Here is an 18,057-nt window from a genome sequence, read left to right on the forward strand (position 1 = left end):
TTTTATTTCTAAATTACACTGCAAATAATTTACTCTACAATAAAAAATTTCATTCCTAAATCAGCAAGAGTATTTTTTTTAGTTGTAATACTGGTGTTTAGGCAGCCATCTCAGGTCATTTTGCCTAGTCATCTACTTTTAGAAAGAACCAGCACTTTAGGATGGAACTGCTTTCTGGCAGGCTGCTGTTTCTCCTGCCTAACGTAACTGAATGTGTCTCAGTGGGACCTGGATTTTACTATTGAGCGCCGGTCTCATTCCAAATATTACTGAAGCAGCTGAAGAAGGTGCCCATGATCTCTGATGCCTGAATCTGCCCGAGGGGTAAATAAAACATTAGGGGCATTTGCCCCGGGTAACACTTAGGCTGGGGGGAGGAGGGAGGGGGGTCTATGTAGGGTAGGGATTTTTTTTTAACTTTAGGGTTGAATTCTCCTTTAAACAAAATAAAAACATGCTATAGAAAGGATACCAGTACTCCTTACAGTACCAATCTTTTTTGAGTCAGCAGCTGGTGATCTCCCTATATCCTGCACAACTGATATTTTGCCAAAAACTGTCCAGATATCTCCTGGGCATATTATAAAATGCCATTGGGCGAGAACAACAATGATTGATTGTCTCCTGAAGGATGTCAATAAGCCCGCAGGACCCTCCAATTGTTGACCCAGGGGCAACAATCAGACTGGCCCGATTTGCTGCTTCCACCCAGAACATGTGAGCAACTGCAATTCACAATATCAAGTATGTGCTCTGTATATCCAAGTGGGTATACAGGACACATAATTGATATTGTTTGTTGTTCTTAAATTTTCTGTGTAGTCAGCACACCCTTTTTCCTGGCATAAGACACATAATCGTCTCACACATGGTGCAGGGTCCACTTGTCTTTTTGTCTGTGTATTCATCTATGCACACACCCAACAAAGGAAGCCAGAAATACCACTTTGCTGCCCAATGCTAAACCTCATATACATTTTCAAAGTATTATTTGGCACATGAAGTTAATAATACAAAATAAATATTAAAAGTGACATATAGGTTCTTCAGTAGTGAGAGTGTCACAGCATATGTGGAGTAAGACTAGGAGTACCTAAAATGGCATAATCTTAGAGCATATGTTTCAGATAATATATATATATATATATATATATATCTATATATATATATATATATATATATATATATATATATATATATATATATATATATATATATATATATATATATATATATATATAAACTATATTGTTCTGTAAATATATACGCTTATCACAAAAGTAGATATAGATCTCTAAAATTGTACATTATAAATGTTTGCAAATCTGTACAATGCTAAATAAATTCTACAAAAGGCACAAAATCTGGTTCAAGTGTGTAAATGTCTTTGCAATGGAGAAGCATCAACAGTTTAGGAGACACAGCAATGACACACTCTGTTTCAGTGCTGCTGGCAATAGGAGGGTGCAGTGCATGCATGAAGGAAGCTCCAAGAGAGCAGTTCTATCTTTTGCATCATATAAAAAGAAATCAGTCCACAGAATCACATATCTCTGTTACTTTTTGGTTAAATTCTTCAGGCTGATCAGCAAATACATAATGGCCTGCACCACGGATTGCCTAAAACAGTAAGAAAAGCAGTGTAAAATATACAAACATGTATAACATTGCCTGGGAGTCAAAGTACTGCACTTAACAGGACATGAACAATAAATCCAAATAATAAAATAAATAAGATATCATTTTTGTAACAATTGACACCATAAAACTGGAAGCGCAAATAATCCAAACTTGTGTGACAAATACATTTACAAGAACAAACCAAAAAATGATAAAGCTTAAAGAATAAAGTGGTACACATGTAGCAATGCAGATGAGCAATATTGGTCCAAGGTTCCAGTGAAGAAAACCGTTTATAAAAGCAAAATGCTGCCACAGCTATAATGTGCTGCTGAAGGAGGATACATAGATGAAACAAATCAAATAGGAAGCTGGGAGTTCCATGGTATTCTCAGTGATACACTATAGGGATACTATGTGTTACACTGCACCCTTTCTTTACTGTCTGTATTATATTTCCAAGTCAGTAATGTATGCATAGCCAAGCACTGCTAAAATAGTAATTACTTTTCGGTACATGCGTAGAAAATTGCTCCAACTGCGCATTCGCCGATATGGCACTTACTTCACGAAGATTACTGAAGATGGCTGCCGTCAACTCTGCTGGACAGAATCTGCCCGGGGTAGCAACTAGGCTGGGGGCAAGGAGGGAGGAGGGGTCTATGTAGGGTAGGGTACGGTTGAATTCTCCTTTAACAACTTTTACTTGGCGAAGTTTGGCCTTAGAGGTTTTCTTGGTTTTTACTAATACACTTAATACATTTTTAAAAATATAGGAAAACCCCAAATTGTTCGAGATCTGTGTGTGTGTGTGGGGGGAAATCGCAATTCGAGTGTTAGTAAATGGCCTCCTTAGTGTTTAAGTCCCTGTTTTTGGTAATTGTGGTAAAGTCCCCAAAATTTTTGATTTTGTTATTGGTAAATACATAATCTTAAAGTAAACCTGTTACTGGGACCTAGTTACTGCTTTAATAACCTGATATTCTTGCTAATCTTCTTTCTCACATGGACTCTGGCTGATCGGATTCAAATCAATGGAGCAGGGGCACTGAGCAGATCTGCTTCTCTCAACCTGCAAACATAAACAGACTGACAGAGCCAACAGTGTGTTTGCCCATAGCCTAAGGTTATTTGTGATACTTTTAACGCAATACACTGCAACACAGGATCATTACCCTATACTGTACTGCAACTAACTAGCTGTATTGTGAAAAATGTACTGCACGAAAAAAAATCCAAAAAGTAGAATAAAATGCATCTAATGTATCAATATAGAATACTTACAATAGTCTTTACATAGGAGTTTGGCCGCAGTGACTGGATAGTGCTTCCAGAATTGCCATCAATGCAAGATCGTGCACCATAAATCACAGTGATTGGAATGTCTGCGTGCATTTTGTCAATACGCTGCAGCATTGGTCTTTGTGCCCAACCATATGGAACGGTCATATTCCTAAAAGCTGTCTCACCACTGCAATAACAAATTTACATAAGTAAAGTGGACCTGTCACCCAGACACAAAAAGCTGTATAATAATGGTCCTTTTCAAATAAAACATGAAATCCAATTTCTGTTTTTTATTAAAGCATTCATAGCTGTTATAAGATCATTTAAAAATCTCAGTTGTCAATCAAATATTGTCTGCCACTCCTCTATGCCTTAAGCATAGAGGATTACAATTACTTTCACTTTCCATTCAGCACTTCCTAGATGTCACTGCTCTCCACACATTCCCCGGTCTCTTTACCATTTAATTGTGTAGCCAGGGCATGGGGATGGACATCTGGTCCCCCATTCTGGTGCACAAACAAGATTGAGAGTTTTCCACAAAATGGCTCCTACCTACTTGCTATAATTAGGACATCCCAGAATGAAGGAAACAAGATTCATATAATTTATACAGTGTAATTAAAGTTTGCTTGACTAATGTGATAAAATAAGATTTTTAATAATTATTTGGGTGACAGGTCCCCTTTAATACTTGCTAAACAAAGCAGGAAAAGAAATATGTATTTTAATGCAGAATATTAAAAAGTAAACACAGAAAATGCATGCATTACTTGAAAAATACAGTGCCCTACAAAGTACTCACAACCTTGATCAATTTATTCATCTTACAAATACACATATGTGATATTTTTCTTCAAAGCACAGAAAGTAAACATAACATTATTTTCTGTTAAAACGTTTCTAGCAAGTAATAATCTATTGGCTAATACAGAACCAATATGCTTTGGATGCACATAGATTATTGAAGTGTAGTATAGTAGTCTTTTTAAACAAACAAAATAAGCTTATTTCAGGAAGTTGCCAGCAGGCCCAACCAAACTTACATATGCATTTAATGGACCAATAACAGCAAAAATGTTCTAAAAAAAAAAAAAAAAATTTGTTAGTATGCTACAAAAAAAAAAAAAAAAAAAAAAGACGGCAACACATATAAAACTTTAAAATCGCTAAGTCTTTATTAAGAAATAACTTACCAAAACTCTGCTTGCACTCCTCTTCAGAAAAGGCAACAGGGCGACGATCCATCATGCGGCGCTCAATTTCTCCTCCCTGGCTATCTCCTATAAGAAAGGCAGGGAGGAAAAATGGAGCGCCGCACGATGGATCGCCGATTGCCTTTTCTGAAGAGGAGCAAAAGCGGAGTTTCGGTAAGGTTTTTCTTAATAAAGACTTTAAAATGTAATGTGTGTTGGTGTCTTTTTGTCGTAGCATACTAACGATTTTTTTAAAAAAATTTTTAGCTGTTACTGGTCCTTTAAATACACTATGCCACCAAAAGTATCTGGACATGTGCCTGCCTGATAGCTTATTAAATCAAAGGTAATAAAAAATTGGCCCTGTCTTTGCTGCTACAAACTGTGCTCTTATGGGAAGGCTTTCCATTAGATCATGTTGGAAAAAATCTGGTACATTTTGAAATGAGCTGCAACAGGAGGTTAACTATTCATGCTTTTTGTAGAATATATTTATTCTAGGGTATGTAATTTTAATAAAGGGGTTAATGCTTAAATTCCTTTTGATCTTTTGTTTTTCAGATCTCTCTTTTCTCATTCACTTGTGGTATCTTGCTTTCTCTTTTTTTTTGGTTCATGTAAGTACGAGTCTATAAATTTTGTTTGAAATCATACTTATGTTGTACAGTTGAGACCTAAAGTTTACATACAGTACAACTATGCTAAAAATGTTCAAACTCAAATTTTGAAAGCTTCAGTCATTACCGTACACTCGTTCATTCTCTATGAGGTTATTTAGAAAGAAATAGCTTAGAGACGGATTTGTTTCAGGTTTTATTTACCATATCATGTGGGTCAAAAGGTAACATACAATTTACTTCAATTTAATGGCACTGCCTTTTACTTGCTTAACTTGAATCAAATGCTTAGGGTAGCCTCCAACATGCTTCTAAAACTGGTATTTTAGCCCTTTTCAGCTTATGTAAAATGTATTCTATTTTGAGCAGTGCGGTGGGGGAAACCGTTAATTATTACTGATTTTTACAAACTGCTCCTTTTCTTCCCTTGTCCCTTGTAATTTTTTCCTGCAGGGGAGAATAGTGTCATTGGATTTGTATTTATTCATATTATAAGTAGGAGCTCTTATATAATCTTGGTCAGTATAATGAATATTTCGATTTTCAGCTCACCTAGGTGACTGTACATTACAGTGGTAAATATATTCTGTTACTGTATCATCATCAAACACTGAGGAATATTTTTTCTTGAAATCTGGTCGTAAACGCTGCACAAGGCTTAAACCTAATTAAAAAACAAAACAAAAAAAAGGCATTTTAATGGGAGAGGAAAAGTTATTGAAAAGCAAATTGATATATCAATACAACTTTATTGTGTAGTGAACAAGTCACAACTAGAATAAGTAGACTAAGCTACCTACTTTTTTTTTAATGTAGAAAAGGAGCAAGGCTTTCTTTAAAGGTGAAAATGACAGGGATCCATTCACTTCCCATGTACTTGGGAAGTGCTACTTTTGAACCAGACTGGATGTTTATCCCTGTGCACTGAGATCCAAAGCATTTCCTACATTTATCACAGGCAAATGATCTGTAAAAAGTATCAGTATTTTGATTATAAAAATGCTGTGTGTGCAATACCTTTAACTTTTTCTTTTTTATTATTAACAATTTTTACTATTTTCAGGTTATAACATACAGAGAACTGATATAGAAGGATTAGATAGAAGGAAAATGTGGAGAAATTAAGAAGAGAAGGAGCACTGGCATAAAATAAGGTACGGTAGTGGATTAAACATTGCATAGGTTTTAACTTTGCATGAGATTTCCAATATCTTGATTCCTCACTTTCTTGTAGTCTGTTGGGACAGGAGGTTGTTAGGGATAGAAGCTTTATTGCTCTACTTTGTCCTAGAAGATACAATGTCTTCTCATATAGAAAAATACGTTTTACTTCCATGTGTATCCTCTAAGTTTGGTAAGGTCAGTTTTTTCCAATTCCTGGCAATGAGTGATCTACTGGCAAACATTGTGTAAAAGATGGTTTACTTGTGACTTTGTTCCATTTGGTGCAGGAGGATAACCAGTAGTGCTAATTCAGGTAATAACGGTCATAGAGGTTTAAATAGGATTCTCAAGGTTAGATCTCTGGCACTTGCCAAAAATTTGCATTCATACTATAAGCTTTATATGGGAAAATATACTATTGGTATAGGACCTGTGAAACATTCTAAACCCAGTAGTATTGCCTTGCCACCAATATGGATGTAGCTTAGATAGCATCAGAAAAAAACTATGGTTGTATTAGAAATGAAAATATTTTTTAAAAATGAGAATTATTTGCTTAAAATTGACTCTATAGCAGACTGCCTAATTTAAAGCTTTCTGGTTAAAGGGTTTCTGGATAACAGATTCTATACTGGTTTATGTGGAAGTAGGTTGCATATTGTCTATTATGCTCAGTAAAACATTATTGACACGCATGCAGAGTGAGTGCAGTGTTGCTCACGGGCGCCATCTTCCGGCGCTTCGGTAATCTTTGGGTCTTCTTCCTTCCCTTTGACAATTTCTATCACATGTGCAGTTGTTGCTCCAAATGCGCATGTGCCAATACAGCTCTCACTTTATGAAAGATTACCGAAGCACCGAAGATGGTGCCCATGAGCACTCACTCTACATGTGCGGTCAGTAATCCTACAGTGGGCACAATTCTGGGGTAACACTTAGCAGGGGGAGGCAGGGAGGGGGGCCAGTGGGGACTTTTCACCGTGGGGGGTTTAGTTCTCCTTTAAGATTTGTATATATTTGAGTGATAACTGCTATATGGTCTTTGTCAGTTAATCTTTCCTACTTGGATGTCAATTTTTTTTAAATTCAGAATTGATCAGCATTATAAAAACTTAAAGAAAATAAAATGGCAATTGCTCCAAAAAAAATTATAAAAACCTCAAATAGACCTGTTCATAACTATACTATAGTTTAAAAAATGACATGATAGCATGACTTGTGACTAAGTATGTCAAAGGTAAAATTTCAAAGGACTATTGTGTTGGAAGCAGAAAAGTTTGTGATAGTTTAATCAGGTCAAAGTCTCTTCATAATATGTAGTACATCACAGACAAATTCAGAATGTAATGGGAAATCAGGTTATGCTATTCCCAAAACCATAACCCTTGTAATTTCATTTTAACAATGACTAAATTGGAAATTTTAACTATAGCAATGACCAGGACTTCTCTTCTCTCTGGTGCTAACTATAAATTTCCGGAAAAAGCAGCATTCACTTACCTAAAGGTCCAGCTAGACGAAGTCCTGCCAGTGGATTAAATGGACTAAGCATAGCTCCTACTGCTTTAATCCAGATCGGAATTGCTCTTCCTTCATCTGCATTATCAGGTCTGTCTGGGAATCCCCATGGCTCCACTAAAATAAGACTTTTTACCCTGTAGAAAAAAAGCTGCCAGACCTTAATCTGATGAGAACTATGGTTCTCATCAAATTAAACTACGATTCATAAAAAAAAAAAAAAACAAGCTGTTACTGCTTACCTTGATTAAAAAAACATAAATAGTAAATAAAACAAAAACAAATATAAACAGAAATACAATGCTTGAACTTCTAACGGTCTCCCAAAAGATGTGATAGTTAACTGTTCTATAAGTGATTAAATGGTGCATGTGCACTGGGCTTTAGTGTAACCTTACAGACCTAAAAGCAAAACCCACATCCAACTACATCCACCCTTCTTTATTGGCTGTAAATTTCCTCACTATGTCTATGTGACATTTGTTTTTCAGCCTACTATAATTCCTGCCCCCTGACACAACCCTGAAATCACCTCTGGGGCAGAGAGATAGTTCAGAGGTATCTAATGGGCGAAGCTGTGTGGAGACAAAAAATGTGAACAGTGCCCCAGCCTAGCAGGTCTTTCATTTGTCTGCAGGCCCTGCACCACTTTTCAGACAAAGCAAGGGTTAGAATATTGCCATTTATTAAATTTTAAGCCATGATGAACTGTTCCATTTAAAATCTAGAATGTCAGTGTGGCTTTAAACAACAATTACTATAGAATAATGATAATACAAAGATGTCAAAACAACAGGCTTGAAGTCAGCTTTAACTTTTAGTTTTGAAATTTCCAGCTTCTTTAGATCTGTAAGTACAAATTTGGTATAAATAAACTTACCGCAAAGGATACTTTAAAGAATAAGCAGAGGCCAGAAATGCACCAAGATTATGTCCAAGCAAAATCATTTTCTCCAGACCTAATTCCTTCCTCCAATCTTCTAGAGACTGTACAAACTGTTCCTCAGCTTTCTCTGCATCTCCTTCAAAGTGTGGCCTACTACTGCGTCCAAATCCCAAGATGTCCAATGCATAAACTGTTCTGTCTTGGCAAATGTTTTCAAAGTTGAGCACCCACAGTCCAACCCCTCCTCCAAATCCATGTAGCAGAACAAGTGGGGTTTTATTTGATAATGCTTGTTTAAATGACAAGGTCCATACCTTATTTCCACCAGATATAAGTATGTGTTCTTTACTGTAAGTACGCGTTATACCTATACAAACAAGAAATAATCAAAGGGGGTTATATTAGTTAACAGGTAAATACATATAAAAGGTTCTTATCTTGCAGTGTCAGAACACTGCTTTACAGCATAAGGTGATACAACACCCTCACCATGGACAAGAAATCAATGAGAAATGCAAATTACTGTATGGAAAGCATTTTGAACTGTAATAGGTGAGCAAACACAATGTAGTCTTTATGAACAGCAATAAGTCTCTAGTACATAAAAAAACCTCCCACTTATTACTCAAACGTTCCACCAAAAAAATTGGCAATATCCATGTACAAACATAAGTAGTGGGATAAGCACATACTACTTCAGTACATTGGCGCATCACGAATGGTTTATTGAAATGACATGTTTCATGTCCTACTAGATCTTTTCTCGAATTACATGAACATTAGATCAACCTTATAAAACATCTCACAATGGAAGTAATCCCAAAATTGTTTTACCCCCCAAAGTTGTGTGATAGCTGTAACATACTCTTCAACATTTTCTCTTCCACTTCTTTGAGATGAGGTATTGATGTAGGGCACCAGGCAGGAAGCCAACCGGAAAGCCATCCTGACCTAAAAAATAAAATAAATACATTACAAAAACTAAACACTTGGAACTTAAACGGAAACTATACCCCCCAAACAATGTAGGTCTCTATAAAAATATATTCCATAAAAGCTCATATGTAAAACCCTGCTTCATGTAAATAAACCATTTTCATAATAATATACTTTTTTAGTAGTATGTGCCATTGGGTAATCATAAATAGAAAATTGGCATTTTAAAAAATAAGGGCCGTCCCATGGGATTGTAGGATTCACACTGCACACAAACAAAACAAAGAAACCATATGTTAGGTCACATGAGCCAATTAACAGACAGAGTTCTGTCTTTTGCTTCCACGCTTCTTTCTGTTACAGCTAGAGTTGCAGTATTTCTGGTCAGGGGATTTCTGAGGCAGCACACAGACCATCACTAAATGGTGGTTCAAGGCAAGAGATGTAAAAGGGCAAAAGAATGTTTGTAATCCAAAAAGTGGGCTGCACCTGGAGTCTCCTTTCACTGTGGAAAGTGAATTACTGATAGCTGTCTGATGATTTGCGAATCTGTCTCTGCATGTGGTTATTGTTTTGCCTGCATATACCAGTCCACATGGGCAATTGATGATTTTCGGCCCTCGTTAGGCCCCAACGAGGGCCGAAATTTTGGATGCACAAGTGATGGATTAATAAAAGTTTGTGACAAGATTTTGGAGTACGGTTCCGACATGTTTCGGTTCCTTATGTGTATCCTGACGACAGTTCAGAAGGAACCGTAACTCATCGATATGGGGGAATATGTGCAGACTGAATAAATTCACTTATAATTATCTCTGCGAGTGCCTCCAGTATTTTTTATTGTTTTGAATTGTGGGAGAAGCACCCGGGATTCGTAGTGAATTGTGGTGAGTGCTGATGCTGGACTTTTCATTTGAAAAGTGTAAGACCATGTGTATACCTTAACAAATACATTTAACACCCAAATAATGATTTCTAAATTGTACTTAAACCCTTAAACATGTCTCTTCATTCTGCCTTTTCCATTTAAAGACACCGAAGCTTGCTTTACTTAAAGGACCAGTAACATAAAAAATGTTTTTTTTAAAAAATGTGTTTCTTTGTAATGAAAAAAAACCACTAAGACAGTTTTAACTTTTAAATTGCAAAGCTTTTATTAAGAAAATTACTTACCGATTCTCTGCATGCGCTCCTCTTCAGAAACGGCGACAGGGCAACAATCCATCGTGCGGTGCTCGATTTCTCCTCCCTGGCTATCTCCTATAGAAGGAAGGGAGGAGAAATCAAGCGCCGCACAATGGATCACCCTGTCGCCGTTTCTGAAAAGGAGCGAATGCAGAGAATAAGGGATATTTTCTTAATTTGGACCTTCATACCTTAAAGGGGTTGTTCACCTTCCAACACTTTTTTCTGTTCTGGTGGTTTCAGATAGTTCACCAGAAATAAAAAGTTTTTCCGATGACTCGATTTTCTATGTGCGATTGTTTTTCTAATATTGAATTGTAAAGCTGGCCATAGATGTTGAGATTTTTAAAAGATGCGATCGTCATTGTGAGACCACGATCGTACGAATTGTCCATCAACTAAAAAGACCAATTTGCCAGGAAAACAAAGGATAGCTGCCTGCTTGGCCCTGCAAACATAAATAGATTGCACTGGGACAGACAAAGATTTTTTAACCTGGCCGATCAATTTCCTGACAGATGTCGGCCGAAAAATCGTAAGATGTTCGATCATTCAAATCCCACTAACCGCACGATAATTTCGAAGGATTGGTCGGCCTTCACTAAAATCGGTCGTTCGGCAAGAGAAACCTTTGCGTCTATGGGGACCTTAAGTCTAATTTTTCACCTTTCTAAAGCAGCTCTGGGAGGGTTGCCAAACCTGTAAACTGTTCTAAATTGATACATTTAGTTGATACATTTCTTATCTTTGTCCCAGCTGAGCAGATTCCCCGAGTTTCATTAAAGGTAGCCGTTACAATTGATACAATAGTTGCTAATACTCCAGAGATGCTGCTGAAAATGTATCAACTAAATGTTGCAAAATTGTAACAGATCAGAATCTGCACCTGAATTAACGAGCTGACAGACTCAAACACCAGAGACAGGTACCTTAAACTTTAATTTTGGAAAAAACGGTAAAAAATAAAAGCAATTGAAAAAAGTCTTTATTCTGGAAATCAATATGAAAACAACTGAACTGAAAACATTTTCGAAAGGTGAACAACCCCTTTAAGACTACTAGAAAATTATTTAGACATTAATTAAACCCAATAGGCTGGTTTGGCTTCCAATAAGAATTAATTATATCTTAATATCATGTACAAACTACTTTTTTATTATTAGAAAGAAAAAGGAAAACATTTTTTGTATAAAATGGAGTCTATGGGAGACAGCATTCCCGTAATTCATAACTTTCTGGATCACTGGGTTTCCAGATAACAGATGTCATACCTGTATTTGTTTGCATATTTTGGACAAATGAAATTGTATGAGTACTGCTCATTTTATAAATAAGCAAATTTCATATTTTAGAACAACATACTTTTCCAAGTGTGATACATGTATAACTCGCTGTCACTGAAATTAATCCCACTAGAACTCATTTACTACCCCTGGGCACATCTGCCCTGGTACAAAAATCTAATAACTGAGAAAAAAAACTTTCATTATTCTACATGCAGTAGTCACGCTATTTGCGGATTGGTTGCTAGAAGTTACTGCACTTGTGCAAATGTTCCCAGTTATTGTAGTCCCATAACATTAAAAACATGCCCCTAGCTTTATTTTGCCTTGCAGAGGCAACAACAGAGGTGTGGCTGAGTTAGAGTTAGTGGTTTTATTATGTCTGATTATTAAATACTTTTGGGGTAATGTACTAATAAGGACACAGTCTAGTAACTTATTGCAACCAATTAAATGTTGCTTTCAAACAACTGACCACTAAAGGCAACCTGGTGATTGGTTCTATGGGTCAAAAGACTTGCAGCAAACTTTGTACCTTTTATTACAGTAACATCTTTGCGTTATACAGTATGCTTTTGCTCTCTATCCTATCAGATATTGACATGTAGAGGAAGAGAGACAGAAAAACAAGTTACAGATAAAAATGACAAAGAAAAGGGAAAGATTAATCCAAATGTATTTTATGTACGTCAACAGAATATGAAAGGAAATGTAAAGGTTATGAAGCATTTTAATTTAATTTAAAAAAACATAAAAAGATAAAAACCAGTTGAAAAGTTGCTTAGAATAAGTTCATCCATAACATACTAACAGTTCATGTGAAGTTGAACTTCTCCTCAGTATGCAACATGTAAAAGGTGAATCAGCAAAAACCCTGATCCTGGTAAAATCCCCATGTACAATGAACAAATAAAAATATGATAGCATAAGAAAGCTGCTGCACAAAGTGGCTAAATTACAAACCTGTGGATGAAATGCGGCTGGTGTCGTTTAGGGGCAGATTTATCAAAATGTGAATTTAGAACTCACCACAGAAAAACTCACTCACTTTCTATTCATTCCTATGGGATCTTTAAAAGCATATTTATCAAATGGTGAACTCCATTGATAAATACGATTCTAAAAATACTATAGGATGAATAGAAAGTGTGAGAGTTTTTCTGTGATGATTTATCACATTTTAATAAATCTGCCCCTTAAATATTGTTGTGCCAAATCTTTGTCCAGACATTTGGGATAATGCAACAACATATATCAGGGTATATCATTATCCATCATGAAAAAGTTCCATCTCTACACTATTTTATTTTTTACTATTACAGGTGAAGTGTCCTGTTGCTGGTCTATAACATTTTCCATATGACAGACTACTCTGTAATAGCTGTGCACAAAAGCAGACTGCATCAGCCTGTGACTGTCAGAGAAGTGTGCTTCCAAGGCAAGAAAACAAATTTCCCCCCTCATGGGTGGTTGACATTAGAAGTTACTTTATGTATATTATAGAATGTCCAATTCCTAGCAATTTTGTCTTCATCTTTTGAATTTTTTTTGAGTTATTTGCCTTTTCTGCTGACTCTTTCAAACTCTCAAATGGGGGTCACTGGTCCCTCCAAAAAATAAACAAATGATCTATCGGGCTACAAATGTATTGTTAATGCTACTTTTTATTTCTCGTCTTTCTATTCAGGGCCTCTCCTATTCATATTCCAGTCTCTTATTCAAATCAGTGTACGGTTGCTAGGGAAATTTGGACCCTTGCGGAAATTGCAAACTGGAGAGCTGCTGAATCAGTGTCGGACTGGCCTGGCCAGTCCCCTCTCCCGATCGGACTCGGGGGAAAAAAAAGTTTTTTAGGTGCAGCGGCACCTATTGATTTAGGAGCACCGTGCGGCACCTTCATCCTTACGCTCGTCGGGGGGTCAGCAGGGGCCCTGGACATTAGTCCCAGTGGGCCCTGGGCTCCCAGTCCGACCATGTGCTGAATTAAAAGCTAAATAACGTAAAAACCACAAATAATAAAAATAAAATAAAAACCAGAGTGCAAATTGTCTCAGAATACTGCTCTCTGCATCATATTTGAAGATGAATAACTGCTTTCAAAAAACCCATAGGTAAACCATGTAAATGTAATCACTATTTATTTTCTACACAGCAGCTGCTGGAATGTTTAACTGTAGGAACCAGAATGTAAAGGTGACAGCTCTATGTATGAACACACCACATAATTCTATAATCGAACTACAGCTAACAAACTCATGCGCTCCACATACAGGGGCTACTCCAACCTCTCACTGTATGCGGAAAGCTGTAGATCTGCAATAACTGACCAGCAGAAAGTTCCTGCGTTTGTACAAAACAAATGCTGACATGACGCAGCGCTCACGAGGTGGGAGTGCAGCCGCTGGCCGCAGCCGTGAACGCGCACGACCCTTATGCATGGAAAGTCAAGGGCAAGAAGCGTGCGCCAAGGGTTAGAGTGGCTATGGATAATATCCCGGGGTGAGAAGCGCGCACTCACTCTCTTTCAGGCTGTCCCCCTGGAACGTACACAAAAGACCAGACAGCGGCTCTTAGCGCACCTATGAGCCCTCTTTCGGAGTAGGCAGTATCCATATCTGAGCCCTCCGCCATCCTTCCGTTCCTACCGACTGTTCTCTGTATAGCGCTTAGTTTCTTCTTTCTCTGTAGCGCTCTCTGTATGATCTGATTGATTGCTGGATCCGCTGCTTAACGCGAGTTGTTTTGACAGGAGTCTCCCGCCTTCTTACGTCACTTCACCAGCCTTCGCCAGAAAGGTCATGTGTTCAAGTGGTAGCCTACTTCGCCATGTTTGTTGCGGTAAATGGTTATTTAAATGACCAGTAACACATTTTATTTAAAATAAAATATGTTAATGTACTACACAGGCCCGGATTTGTGGGAAGACCACCTAGGCCCGGGCCTAGGGTGGCAGGATTTTAGGGGGGCGGCATGCTGTCCAACCACACCCACATTGGTTCAAAAACACTGGGGATGCGCAGGAGATACAATCTCCATGAAAATTTGCATGAATAAAGGGCTGCTGGGGGGGGGCCTCAAATGGGCGGGGTGGGATGTCAAAAGGGGCGGGGCCACGCGACGGAGACCCGCGGACGCTAGAAGAGGCAAAAAAAAAGGTAAGTTGCAGGGGATTGGGTGGCAGCCCTATCAGGCAGACACAGTCCCAGATACTTTTGGTGGTATAGTGTATTTAAAGGACCAGTAACAGCAAAAACATTTTTTTAAAAAATTTGTTAGTATGCTACGAAAAAAGACACCAACACATATTAAACTTTAAAGTCGCTAAGTCTTTATTAAGAAATAACTTACTGAAACTCTGCTTGCGCTCCTCTTCAGAAAAGGCAATCATGCGGCACTCGATTTCTCCTCTCTGCCTTCCCTATAGGAGATAGCCGGGGAGGAGAAATCGAGTGGCGCACAATGGATCGTCGCCATGTCACCTTTTCTGAAGAGGATTTGAGTTTAGGTACTGTAAGTTATTTCTAAATAAAGATTTTGTGATTTTAAAGTTTAATATGTGTTGGTGGTTGTTTTTCATAGTATATTAACGCATTTTTTTTTACATTTTTTTATGTTACTGGTCCTTTAAGTGGAGGAAGGGGTAGTTAGAAGTTATTGAACTTAGATTTAGCAACTGTGACAAAGTCGATTACATGGAAGTAATAGCAGGTAAAGTTGCTGTACCGTGTTAGCCAATAAAAATGTTACAGGGCACAGTTAGCCAATAAAGGTATCACCTTTATACCACTTTTGCTATTTTTTTTTATTTCAAAAGGGTTGCCCTGTAACATGGAATAAATAAAATAATTTTATTTACTTGGGTATATACTATAGCCAAGAATTAGTGGTCTTAAACAACGACCTTGCCTATACCACATTCATTGACACAAACTTGTTTTGTTGTGGTTTAGCAGAGCCTGGCCCATAACATGCTTGGGGAAATGTAAGGCCTAGAGTGAAATGTAACATAGTAACATAGTAAGTTAGGTTGAAAAAAGACACACGTCCATCAAGTTCAACCTTTTAGTTTTTTTTTTAATCTGCCTAGCCTAACTGCTAGTTGATCCAGAGGAAGGCAAAAAACCCATCTGAAACCTCTCCAATTTGCCTCAGATGGGGAAAAATTCCTTCCTGACTTCAAAATGGCAATCGGACTAGTCCCTGGATCAACTTGTACTATGAGCTATCTCCCATAACCCTGTATTCCCTCACTTGCTAAAAAGCCATCCAACCCCTTCTTAAAGATATCTAATGTATCAGCCTGTACAACTGATTCAGGGAGAGAATTCCACATCTTCACAGCTCTCACTGTAAAAAAACCCTTCCAAATATTTAGGCGGAACCTCTTTTCTTCTAATTACAATTGGAATTGTAATAAGGCAGAGAAGCTAAAATGATCATCATATTATCTTTAATAGGTTTGCTGCCTTTTCTGGAAGAAATCCAAGTCTTTTTTTTTTATTTTAATCATTATTGATAATAGTGAGTGACATCAAATATTTTAGCAGCCAGGTGGCAAACCTACATGCTAGAGCAGGGGTGTCGAAAAGGTAGATCGGGCAGGGCCAGATTTCTGCCTTTGGCCCCCCGAAGCCAATCTGCGCCCCCGGGTCCTAGCGCCCACAAAAGTTGCACGCAACCCCCTGTCCCCCTCAGGTGCATGTGTGCGCATGCAGGCAGCAGGGTGGCATGCCACCCCAACAGTCTTGCCGCCCTAGCCCTGGGCCTTTGTGGCCTCGCCACAAATCCAGGCCTGAGATCGTGATCTACCAGTAGACCTTTAGTTGGTGATTAGTAGATCTCGAGACACTGTCAAAAACAGCTTGACTAAATTACCCTTCTGTTTTATTCTTTTCATTCACATATTTATTTTATTAAGGTTACATAAGGAATAGTTGTTTTTTAAAAATAGTAATGTAAATTCTCTTATAAATCAATATAATATGAGTTATATTTTCCATGGAACAGAATGCTAACAATGATATTATGGATGTAGATCATAATGGGACAACATCACTAAAAGTACAGTATATACTCAAGTATAAGCCGACCCGAGTATAAGCCGAGGTACCTAATTTTACCTAGGAAAACTGGGAAAACTTATTGACTCTAGTATAAGCCTAGACACAACTACAGCCCTGTCTCCCAGCAGCGCACATTCCGCCAAAGCGACCCCCCCCATCGATCAACCGGACTTCTTTGCAAAGTTGATGGTGACAGAGAATTGCCAAAGAGATTACTGTGTGCATTGTCCCACTGTCCCACTACCATGTGCAGAGGGTGCTGTGTGATATTGCAGTCACAGTTATTCTTTCATATAATCAACAGAGGGCGCTGTGTGATATTGCAGTCACTGTTATTCTTTCATATAACCAACAGATGACGCTGTGTGATATTGCAGTCACTGTTATTCTTTCATATAACCAACAGAGGGCGCACTGTTATTCTTTCATATAACCAACAGAGGGTGCTGTGTGATATTGCAGTCACTGTTATTCTTTCATATAACCAACAGATGGCGTTTTGTGATATTGCCGTTACTGTTATTCTTTCATATAACCAACAGATGGCGCACTGTTATTCTTTCATATAACCAACAGAGGGTGCTGTGTGATATTGCAGTCACTGTTATTCTTTCATATAACCAACAGAGGGCGCTGTGTGATATTGCAGTCACTGTTATTCTTTCATATAACCAACAGAGGGCGCACTGTTATTCTTTCATATAACCAACAGAGGGTGCTGTGTGATATTGCAGTCACTGTTATTCTTTCATATAACCAACAGATGGGGCTGTGTGATATTGCAGTCACTGTTATTCTTTGATATAACCAACAGAGGGTGCACTGTTATTCTTTGATATAACCAACATAGGGCGTTGTGTAATATTGCAGTCACTGTTATTCTTTCATATAACCAACAGATGGTGCTGTGTGATATTGCAGTCACTGTTATTCTTTCATATAACCAACAGAGGGCGCACTGTTATTCTTTCATATAACCAACAGAGGGTGCTGTGTGATATTGCAGTCACTGTTATTCTTTCATATAACCAACAGATGGGGCTGTGTGATATTGCAGTCACTGTTATTCTTTCATATAACCAACAGAGGGTGCACTGTTATTCTTTGATATAACCAACAGAGGGCGTTGTGTGATATTGCAGTCACTGTTATTCTTTCATTTAACCAACAGATGGTGCTGTGTGATATTGCAGTCACTGTTATTCTTTCATATAACCAACAGAGGGTGCACTGTTATTCTTTGATATAACCAACAGAGGGCGCTGTGTGATATTGCAGTCACTGTTATTCTTTCATATAACC

General features: G+C 37.8%; 1 protein-coding gene across 3 annotated transcripts in view; it reads right to left on the minus strand.

Moving 5' to 3' along the window:
* Window positions 1-1,245: 1,245 nt before the first annotated feature.
* Window positions 1,246-18,057, minus strand: part of abhd5.S (abhydrolase domain containing 5 S homeolog) — a 69,140-nt gene continuing 52,328 nt past the window's right edge. The window contains exons 1-7 of one of the 3 annotated variants that reach the window (XM_018269307.2): window positions 14,211-14,576; window positions 9,154-9,239; window positions 8,283-8,655; window positions 7,385-7,539; window positions 5,273-5,384; window positions 2,905-3,091; window positions 1,246-1,620 (exon numbers count right to left, since the gene is read on the minus strand). In XM_018269307.2, the coding sequence (XP_018124796.1) occupies window positions 1,531-1,620; window positions 2,905-3,091; window positions 5,273-5,384; window positions 7,385-7,539; window positions 8,283-8,655; window positions 9,154-9,239; window positions 14,211-14,323 (1,116 nt within the window). In that variant the 5' untranslated portion in view covers window positions 14,324-14,576 and the 3' untranslated portion in view covers window positions 1,246-1,530. Of the gene's footprint in view, window positions 1,621-2,904; window positions 3,092-5,272; window positions 5,385-7,384; window positions 7,540-8,282; window positions 8,656-9,153; window positions 9,240-14,210; window positions 14,577-18,057 lie in introns of those variants that run through there. The other 2 variants (XM_018269311.2, XM_018269308.2) reach the window with 2 other exon arrangements.

Source organism: Xenopus laevis, chromosome 6S (genome assembly GCF_017654675.1).
Source record: "Xenopus laevis strain J_2021 chromosome 6S, Xenopus_laevis_v10.1, whole genome shotgun sequence".
Taxonomy (NCBI): Eukaryota; Metazoa; Chordata; class Amphibia; order Anura; family Pipidae; genus Xenopus; species Xenopus laevis.